Source organism: Cryptomeria japonica, chromosome 9 (assembly GCF_030272615.1).
Source record: "Cryptomeria japonica chromosome 9, Sugi_1.0, whole genome shotgun sequence".
Classification (NCBI taxonomy): Eukaryota; Viridiplantae; Streptophyta; class Pinopsida; order Cupressales; family Cupressaceae; genus Cryptomeria; species Cryptomeria japonica.
In genome coordinates, this window is record NC_081413.1 from 542106599 (window position 1) to 542118306 (window position 11708).

Sequence of the window (11708 nt, forward strand, 5' to 3'; positions counted from 1 at the left end):
ATGGACTAATTGACGTGGCTGAAAACCGTTAGAATAAGCATCACATGACATGCAAACTAATCCACATACCAATGGTGGTGCATGGGAAGCTAACAAGCTGCATTGATAGCAATGGGAGTCGATAGTAATATCAACTAAGGAACTGCCTAGCCACATAATAACACCAGTAATAATGAACTTAACGACATGAGCAGTTTGGTGTCACATAGTAGATAATGAATATCATTTCCTAGAGAACACATAAGTGTTCGAAACCATTTAGGACTATGATATTGCAGTTAAACAATGTGTGGTGTCACTTAGATACCAATAAATCAGTCCACCACTATGATAGATTTGCTCAAAAATAGGAATTAATATAGATTTGATCACTATATATATAAACTGTTAGTTTTGGAGGAAAACATGAGGGAGAAAAATGCAGAAAATATAGATGGAAAAATAGAGAATAGAGATGATAGAATAAAGAATAGAGATGATAGAACAGAGAATGGAGATGAAAAGAACACATCAAAATGAATTGTAAAACATAGAGGAAGAAAAGCATTGGAAATCTAGAAGTATTGCGGTCAAATTTAGAAGAAGAATTAGTGTTGAACATCACAGTTTTGGCGTCGAATTTCAGAGGTAGGCTCTTAATCGAGCAATAGTTTATTATATATTTATAGAATAAGAATAGAATTATCTTGAGAAATATTTATTTTAGATCAGTAATGAAGAAAGAGTTAAACTTTGAATTAGTTTATGCATTAGAAGACATGAGAATTTATTTTGAAATTCCATTTGAAGAAGCCATATAGGTATGTTCATTATGAAATGTCGTCATACTTAATACTCGTTGTAAAAAAAATATTGAATTTAGATAGTTTAATTCGTAAATCATAGAAAACACATGTTAGTGTCAATTTTATATGTTATTTGAAGAAAGAATGTGTACTCATAATCTATTCGTTTATATGTAAATATACATACATACATGTGCTACACCTTATTAATTTAAGTCTTGTCTTTGATTTACTTGAAAAGATAGAAGTGAAAAATTGCTCTCTTTTCGGATATATATTTGTTTGTCCATGAAAGATTGTTTTCTTGCCAGATATAATTGGTTGTAAACGAAAGATTGTTTCCTTCTATTTCTATTTAATGAAAGATTGTATTCTTTAACATTGAATTTTTATTATGCGAGAAATAGGAAGCTAGAATTGAAAAATAAAAGATTGTCTTCTATATATTTATTCTAAGTTTCATGTGAACATTAGAAAAGCTAGATATGCTTCTATTTTTGGGAAGGTTACCTTTCAGGATGGGTGCCGAATATGAAATCATAGAGAGAATAGTTTTCTTTTCAAAACTATATTTTACTGCTATGCATGGCATTATACTCAACCGAGTAACTAATTGACAATTGAAATAGATGGGTTTATTTATGCTCTTTACCATATCCTTGATTGATCTTGCTTGTTTCTTAATGGAATTAGAAAATAGAAAATGCATCTATCTTTCCAGGCATGCACCAGATTCCATCTTGTCTATCAAATTGTTTTTGCTAAGCAATTCGTGCAGGGTTGGGTATTCTTGATTGACCAAGAATTCCGAGGAAGTGTAAGCTTCAAGGTTGGATGGAAAAAGCACCCGAATGTTGTTCTCGTCTTCATTCTAAAGATTGCATTGAAGATAGATTGGATTGCAGACCAAAGGACACATCTCATTCTTTACTTTATATTTTCTTAAGGCATTAGAAAGGCCTAAGTATTGTATGTAGATATGATTGAAATATTACTACATTTTCTTATTGAATAAAGAATCTATATCTCCTTATAGCAATCTCGTGTTTATAATGATATCATTGGAAATGATCATGTATAACTAAGGATGAAATAGAGGAAGTTAATAGACTTATTTAAGGAATTATGAATTTATTTAAGAATAAATAGTATTACATTTTATTATTGAAATTAGAATGTTTTACATCTTTACATGTATGTACAAGGGAAATGGTTAAGGTGTTAGTAGAAGAAAAAGGCACAAAAGGAAAGTTTGGGAAAGAAGAAATTGCTTCAGATGGGCTTGATGCTTGTAAAAATGAGGATGAAGTAGGGTCTTCATGTCCTTATATCAAAAATGGGTACAATGATGTTCAATAAATCAATGAAGAATCAATTTTTCTTCAGGTATGGATTGAATTATTTTTTGTGTGGGAAACTTGGAGGTTAGGCTTGACAAAACTGGTGAGATGATAGGTACTTTTGATGACACTAAATGTGCTCCTAATGTTGTTCAACCTTCTTTATATGAAAAGTGAATGACACTAACCAATGAGGAAGTTAAATTGGATGAACCTATTTTTGTTTTGGCACCAAATGATGATAATGATGATTTTATGTTTGGGCCTAGCGCTGCCCCAAAGTCTAATCAGCAAGTGTGCAAAGAAGATATCATAGAGTCAATTGATTATGAGAGTCAAGTTCTCCAAGGCTAATCATATAATTCATCATGTGAAGCAGATGGAGTTCATAAGCCTAGTAAGTCACATACATTGGAGAACCAATTGAAGGTTAATGAGAATAAGATTGTTGCAGCATTATCACATTTTGATAATACTCATAAGATGGTTGAAGATCATCTTTGGAAGATCCAACTTGAGAGAAGAAAAAAGGGACTTGAAGAAGAACCTTCTCACTTACAGGTGATTAAGGAAGCTATGAAGAAAATGAAATCAGATTATTTACATCTTCACTTAGATCGAGACCATCTCCTCAATCTTGTTGAAATATATTTTGATGCATTGGGAACGAAAGATGAAGAAGTTGCAAATCTTACCTATGAGCTTATGAATACAAAGAATTACTTGGAGATTACTCAAGTGGCCCTACAAGAAGAAGAAAATCAAATTGATGAACTTGGTTTGGAATTGAGTTTGGCACATTCTGCGTCAGCTAAATTAGTAAATCGGTCATCTATTGCAACCACTCCTATGGAACAAGGTACAAATAGGGCTAGGGAAATCATACAAATTGTTGTAGGAATCCATGTCGGTAAGGATGAAATAAAGAATAAGGATTCCAACATATTCTATCCTAAGGAGATACAATATGCTGACGAAGACTAGTAGGAACAACAAGAAGTTGAACTCATGAATGTTGTTGGACAATGTTCTCGGGATGATATAGTTTGCCACCATAAGCTAGTTGATTTAAAAAAAAAATTAGGTGGTTTTTAGGATGATACTTTTGATGGATTAGTAGCTCATAATGAGCATCCAAATTTTAAAAAAGGTGTGTATGAAGATAGCATTAAAAAAGATGAAGGAAATGAAGTTTCCATGAATGGCAACAACAATATATTGTCTTTTAATGTGCTCGATAATAAAAGGGTAATGAAAAAATCCTTTGTGAATGATGTGGGCTTGGAATATCATTTTACAAATGTTCAAGAAGATGGTTTTGTGGTCTCAAGCTACTTTTAGGGTATGTCATTCTACAACAGACTTGTTGTTCCTTATTTTATTAAGAAATCATTGCTTGGCATTTTGGAAAGACACAAGGTCTGTAAAGGTCTTGTACTATTTAGAGGATTGTATATGCATTGGAGCCATTTACTTGAAGAACTATTGATGGGAACTAATAGGTCACCTCTTGAAAAGGTAATGCAATTTCATAATGCATGGCTTATCATTTAAGGGAATGTTACTTCAAGAAGCAATGTGCAGCAAAAGATGGGAGTATTTTCAGATTTGATTCATTGGTTACCAACTTACTCATCAATGATTAATAGTTGTCCTATGAAGTTGATTGTAAAATTTTCAGACCTTATGGTGATATTAACAGGAAATTGTATGAATTTGTATGAACAGGGTAGTCTCTATAGCAACCAAGAGTTGGGTGTGGATGATAATTTAGTAGTCCATGACAACAAAAGCACTCTTGAGGTAATCAACAATCAGATTCCCAGAATTAGTACTGCTGCTATAATTTGTCCTAGCAACTTTGAGGAAAAAGAGAATGCAGATTTTGGAGATGACAAAATGAGGTATGAATCATTCCAATTTTCAGACTTCAATTTTGCATCAAAGATGGGATTTCAGTTGCATGTTTAATTCTATGTGTTTAAGTTTGGTGGTTCTAGTTTTATTTTGGGAATTTAATCACATGATCAACACAACCAAATGGTGTTATAAGCTTTGGTGGTTGGTACATTCAGAGATAGAAATGGTTGTAGGTGAGCATAATAAGGTTGCATGGGCAACCCATCTTAATGAATCTTTTCAATTTCCTACCTTAGTGGATATGCTAACTCATAGAGTTGACATTGATAAGTTCCCATCAAGAATGTTATTTGATGTAAAAGATGTTATTCATTGTTTCATGAGAGACAACTTGGATCTGGTGAGATGGTTGGATTGGCAAAGGTGCATGAATGGAATACTTCAAGAAAGCCAATTTTTAGATTGGAGAAACCAGTTTTCAGCATTTGCATTGTTAAATACAACTAAGTATGTGGTTTGGCATCAAGAGGATTATACTTTTAGTTTTGACCATTGGAGCATTGATGAGACAACAACATTTGGATTTTGGATGAGAGATATTCATTTCATATTGTAGGTGTATAATAGCCTTATGGTTTGGATTTCATGGAGAAGCCAGTTGCTTCGTAGGATGTTGCGGTATATTGGTTGTATCAAAGTGGCGCAACGTCAACATGGTGGTTCCCTTTTGAGATTGATTAGGAACTTTGGGATCAATTGGGTTTATAGTTCAACAATTGAGGATGAGGAGGCCAATGTTTCCTCACTGGGGTTTACTTCCATGGTGTTCCAGTTTAGTTTTTTTGAAGACCAGTTTCTTGGGGAGTTGACAGAGATGGTGCAGTATTTGATTGTTCTACTTACTAGTTGTTATTAGGAGGTCTCTTGTGTTGGCATCCAATAGGGCAATACTTTTAGTGGTTGGTTCTATAGATCTCCTAAGTTGACTTGGGACCCTGGGATCATACTCAGTTTCAGTTTGGTTTAGCATAGTGATCTTGGGGCTGCATTGGAATTGCTTCAAGACAAGCAATTTTGGGAAGGGCGAACTGTAATGTCCCCTTTTTAGCACATGTTGTTTGAGGTTGTTGTTAGCCTATTTATCCATGGTCCGGTAGGCTAACTAGGACATTCAAGGGATCTTGAGGATATCTAGCCTAAACAGTTTTAGTTGCAAGCGATTCTGAGGTGTTTTGGTGTGCTTTTGGGATACTTACTATTTATAGTAAGTCAGGTGGTCCAGGTTTGGACGATAGAGAACTCATGAATAATATCTTATTGATGTTAGTGTTGATTTTGACTGAAGATTTTAATAATCGCTTACGATTATTAATTTATTTAACAATAAAGTTAAGTTATAATGTTAAATTAAATATTTAACTTTATTAATGCAGGAACTTAAAAGTAAAAGGAAAAGTTATTTAAAAATTAAAAGCTGCCTTTCACTAGAAGTACTCAGAGACTTGAATATTAAAAATAAAATTATATCTATCTATCCCAAATTGGTTGGAAAAGTGTGTGAGCTCTCATAGGAAAGTTATAAATGACTCTTAAGAGTTCATTTTTAGCAAGCTTGAATTTGTGAGTCTATTTGCTGCAGATAATTTCTCAGAGGTTCTTGAGGATAGGAATCCTCTTGAATAACATTCTTCACACTGTTGAGAGACATAGTCTCAAGAATACATTGGGTTTTTTCATCCAGGAAAACATTGTGCTTCAAAGAGATTAAAACTTGCAGCTAGAGGATTTGATTGGCAACCTTTTGGAGACTGTAGAAAGGCAATTGAGGAATCTCGATTAAGATTTTATTTGTTGTTGTAACCATGTACTTGCTGGGCCTTTCTTTACTCGCTAATGTTGTCCTATTTTAAGCATTTATTTCAGATTTTGTTGGACGTAGGGTTTTGAAGTGGAGTGGTTGGGTTATTGAGGGTTCAAATCTGTTGTTGTTGAATGTTTCTTTACCTGTTGTGACTATTTAGTTCCAACTGTACTATTGTTGGGTTGTTGTTGTGAGCACCTAGGGTTTGGTGCAGATTATTGTTGATATTTGTAATGAAAAAACTCATTTTCCAGCACAACTATTCTAGGTATGTAAGAAATTGTTATGTAATCTCTTTCTAATATAAATGTTGTCAGATTGGTGAAGAAAACTGCTTTTTGGGGATATGTCATAAATTCTTAAAATTATTTATAGTGTTTAATTTGAGTTCCATGAGTTTAATCTATTCGAAGAGCTACAAGTTATTTATGTATTTGCATAACTATTATGGTTGTATTTGCATATCAAAACATTACTAAATAAATAAATAAATAATTGTATCAAACTAGACTGAACATTACAATAGTGGAGGACAAAAAGTGTCATATCAATACTTATCCCTAAAAGATACTTAGAGCACAACTATGGGTCTTATTTCTTTTTGGGACCATTTTGGACATCTTAGCAAAAAAGACATGTGATGTGACATAGTACTTGACCATGTGGACACGAAACCGATTTTTTTAAGTAGGGGACTTGACAAGTAAGCAACTATACAAAATTGAAAGAAATTTGAAATATCTAGGGCATATTTTAGGAGGCACAAAGTTAGGGTGCTCCACTCTAAGACCCTCTCCCCTAATTCACAAATGATTAGTCATCACTAGTTTATATTCCATTAATATTTTTAGTCATGATCCAAATAAAAAGTAATCCTCACTTGTCTATATCATCATTCATTAATATTTTACAAATGTATAAGATGATTGATATATCAAATAATAGGTGGTCCTCACTTGTTCACATCATCATGCATAAATATATTTAATCAAATAATGAGTGGTCCTCACTTATTCATATCATCATTCATACATATTTTTGATCATCCAAATAAAAAATAGTCAAACCATAAAAATTCTCATGATAGAGAACTTATCGCCCCAAATGAAAAGAATCAAACCATGAAGAAAAAACACTCAAAAAGGAGCTTTCACAAAGAATTGTCTATACAAGCATCAAAGAGAAGCCCGATAAGACAGTTTTCTTATTTAATAATTTATTTTTCATACATATTTTTTATCATTCAAATAAAAAATATTCAAACCATGAAAATTCTCATGATAGAGAACATATTGACTAAATGAAAAGAATCAAATCATGAAGAGAAAACACTAACAAAAAAGGGCTTTCACGAAGAATTGTCTATAAAAACATCAAAAGGAAGCCTGATAAGATAGTTTTTCTTATTTAATAATTAATTTTTCATACATATTTTTGATCATCCAAATAGAAAATATTCAAACCATGAAAATTCTTATGATAGAGAACTTATTGGCCAAATGAAAAGAATCAAACCATGAAGAGACTTTCACGAAGAATTATCTATACAAGCATCAAAAGGAAGCGTTATAAGACATTTTTTCTTATTTAATAGTTAATTTAAAATCAGAATACAATTATATTCTGATTTTTAAATTAAATATTAGAACTGGCACATAAATAAGACGTACCGTACAAAGTGATAAGAGAACAATAGTTTTGACATCTTCTTAGTCCGATGATCACTAGACGATTGAACAAGGCTTTTGGCCTGCAATTGCATTGTTTGCTCCGCATCAACGTACCAACCAAAGCAACTCTCATCATTATCACCTCTATTTGTACCACGCTCTCTTGCTGGTCAGCCAATCTGAATTTCATCATCCATTCAAAATGAAAAATCTCAGAACACTCCTGTTAATCTTACTTTTCGCGCTTCTGGTCGACCCTTCTCACCAGTTCAGTCGGCATCGAGCTCTCTCACAATTTTTGGCCAGAAGGAGGTCTGCTGTGGAAAAGCAGCCCCAAAAATGGACGCCTCCTTCCATTAACTTCGATCACATTTACGCTCAAAAAGGATTGCAGGAGAATGACAAGATAACTTCTCTGCCCGGCCAGCCATCAAATGTAACGTTTGCACAGTATTCGGGCTATGTGACGGTGGATTCAAAGGCGGGCAGAGCTCTATTCTACTATTTTACAGAGGCTACCCAAGACCCATCTACTAAGCCTCTCCTCCTCTGGCTCAATGGAGGTATTATTACCTTACCCTTCAATCTTCATACCATGGAATAATCCTTTCATTCTGCAAAGCTAATAATTAAAATGGTGTGTGATTTCAGGGCCAGGATGCTCATCGTTTGGAGTGGGAGCAATGACTGAGCTTGGACCTTTCCGTGTTAAGCCCGATGGAGCGACTCTTTATAGTAATCCCTATGCGTGGAACAAAGGTATTCTTTTCTTTTCTTTTCTATACCCACCCACCATTCTTTTTTTCTATTCACCATTGATGTTTCTTATTAACTTCCATTTCAATCCATTTTTTGATAGTGGCGAACACCCTGTTTTTGGAATCACCTGCGGGGGTTGGATTTTCATACTCAAACACCAGCTCTGATTATGATAACTCCAATGATGACATCACTGGTATTTTGGTCTGAGTTTTGTTATAAACAAGAATGCATACCAATTTATTTAGAGAGAATTATCTGTTTGAATTTTACTAATAATTAAATATACGCTGTTGATGTGATGGGTAAATACTATAGCTCGAGATTCGTACACGTTTCTACTGAATTGGTTTGAAAGGTTTCCGCAATATAAGAACAGAGAATTCTATATCGCAGGGGAAAGCTACGCTGGTAAGTCTTTCAACTCTCTGATATCTTAATACACATGAATAATAAATAATAAATACATGTCTACTCTTTCTTTTGTGCAGGCTTTTATGTACCTGAATTGGCAGACACGATTCTTAAGAACAACAACTCTCGAACATCTTTTATAAATCTCAAAGGAGTTATGGTGCGATTCTTTTACCTGCTTTTACAATTTTTTGAACTATTATATGCTACGAACGATGTGTATGATCGTTCAATTTATAATTCAACATATATATATTTAATTAAAATATTAGTTATCATTTAAATTTGAAGAATTATATATTTATTTTGTTTTTTACATTTGTAATTATGTATCAAAATATATTATACATCAAACAATTTTTTCATGATTTTAATTTCAGAATTGTATAAGTTTTTTTTTCTCAAAGATAAGTTTGATATCATATTTTTACAAATATTTCATTATTTTATTATTGATAATAATATTATTTTTCTTTCTTTTACATGTCATGAATGTCTTTATAGATAAATGATGTAAATAATATATATTTATTTCATAAATTGAATTAGAAATATTTATTTATTCAAAATTTGTGTTTATATAGGTTGGAAATGGACTAATAAATGACGAGACAGATGATTGCGGTGTGACTGACTATATGTGGTCACATGCATTAATGTCAGATGAAGAGTATGAAGATGAGCGCTGTATTCCATCTGATTCAGACTATCAAAGTCAAAGTCGCACAGTTCACTCTCAATCAAAATCGGATGGGGGAGACATAAACCCATATAATATATATGCACCACTTTGTCCTTCTCATCCTGACCCCATATGGAAATATTCAACTTTAAGATCTTCTGCTTTCACTGTAAGAAATAAATGTGCTTAAGTAGATTCATGTTTTCCCTAGAATATTTTAGCATTTGTTTTTTGAAGTGTAGTGATATTGGGTCATATGATAAAGTTTACAAGATCTAAAGAATTGCTAGATTGTCTCTATTGCAGGTTGATGCATCTATGGATGGATTAGATGGATTTGATCCATGTACTCCTGGCTATGTACAAACATATCTTAATAGACATGTAGTGCAAAGTGCTCTTCATGCAAATGTGACGAGCTTGCCTGATGCATGGGATGAATGCAAGTATGATTATATATGAGACTCCTTCAATTAAATATACGTATTTGATCTTACGTTTATGACATAGAAACTCATCATCTAAACTATAACTTTCTCACCTTTTTCTTCAAACAGTTTTGAAATAAATCTATTTTACAACACCTCTGCAACCACAATGCTGCCAATATATCAAAAACTCATGATGTTGGGATTGAGAATACTAGTCTACAGGTATTATAAGGGAGAAACCCATTATTTTGGAAAATATTATTAATAATATATTTTGAATTGTGAAGTAGCTAATAGCTTACACATTGGTTGCAGTGGTGATGTGGATGCAAGGGTCCTAGTGACTAGTACAAGATATTCCATTAATGCATTAAAGCTTCCAATTGAGAAAGAATGGTATCAATGGATGAATGGAGATATCGATGTGGGGGGTTATAGTGTAATTTACAAAGGCTTGATATTTGCAATTGTAAGAGGAGCAGGACATGAAGTACCTAGCTATCAACCATCGAGAGCCCTAACCATGATCAAATCCTTTTTAGCTAACAAGCCTCTACCATCGTAGCAATCCCATGGTTAGATATTACTATTGTTGTTTAAATAATTTAATAACTATTGTCAATATTTTACTATTAGTAAAGTTTGTTAAAGATGGTATTCCATTAATTTTTAACTCTAATTTGAAATTTTGAGATTTAAAAAGTATGTAAATATTTGATTTGCTATGAGTTAAAAAATTGGATAGAAAAGATTTAAAAAATATAAAATGAATTACTATATTCATCTATCAAGTGTTATTATATTATATGAAAATGATGTGAGTTAAATGTTTCTTCTTTGTAATATTTATTTTTTGAAATAAATTTATATTTTATATTTATCTAAATAATAATAATGACATCTAGATGAAATTATATAATTACAAAGGGAAATCAAATTTTCCTAAGATTAACCTAGGATAATCAGGTAAATGTAATCAATTAAAAAAACTAAGATTTATTAATGATAGTTATGAATAGTCAAAATAAAATAATTATACTTGTTATCATGGAAAGATAAACTGAACAAGGATAATGATAATAATCTCTATGAATTTTGAATTGATTATGTTTAATGTGGAATAGACTCATATTGCATCTCTATAATATTTAATTGTTCTCTTTCTATTATGACTTGTTTATGTCATCGAATTCTGGAAGGTTTTTCCCCGTGATAAATATTATATTTAATGCACTAAAATAATATATTTTATATCAATTGTTCCATGAATGTTTCTAAGATGAGAGAGAATGTAAGAGAGATGAAACATGTTAAATGAATGCCAAAACCTATAAATACAAACATATAGCTCAAATTATCTAAAAATGTGTTTAATTATCTCACGATTGATTTTGAAATAAGGAGATTAGCTAAAATTAAATTTTAAATGTGAAAAGCAATCTAGGTTGAGTTGAACATGAATAGGGGTCATTCTTATATCCAAATGAATTAATTAGGATGATAGATTAGTATGATCTAGGTGAGAAACAAATATCTAAGTATGTGTGGTGCAATAAGTGAAGGGTATATTATAAGATGCACAGAGATGGATGTGGGGTAAGTAAATGTCTATAAATTTGTGTATTATGATAGCTAAAATTTAGCGGAATCATCTCAAATTCACAAAAAAAAAAATCATTTAACTATGTATATAAGTAAAGATATTTTTTTAAAATGGGCAAAAAGTGAATGAGAAATGGTATGGGTATGCAAATTTTGTACCATTACACTTTTTGGAAAGAAAATTGGTAAGTACTTTGTCAAGTATTGATAGTTTTAGGATGAAAATATATCTTCTATAAGGAGGGGCCCACTTATTGAAAAAAAAACCTTAAGAAGAGTTGCAAAGGCTTTACAAATTGATTTT

At 32.1% G+C, this 11708-nt stretch overlaps 1 protein-coding gene across 1 annotated transcript; it reads left to right on the top strand.

Annotated features, from left to right (window-relative positions):
• Window positions 1-324: 324 nt before the first annotated feature.
• On the top strand, window positions 325-10367 carry LOC131061048 (serine carboxypeptidase II-3-like). The gene is made up of 10 exons (XM_057994553.2): window positions 325-353; window positions 7907-8079; window positions 8168-8275; window positions 8376-8471; window positions 8594-8686; window positions 8767-8849; window positions 9274-9540; window positions 9678-9817; window positions 9929-10024; window positions 10118-10367. The coding sequence occupies exons 1-10, from the start codon at window positions 328-330 to the stop codon at window positions 10365-10367; spliced, it is 1332 nt and encodes a 443-aa protein (XP_057850536.2). The 5' UTR covers window positions 325-327.
• Window positions 10368-11708: the final 1341 nt, after the last annotated feature.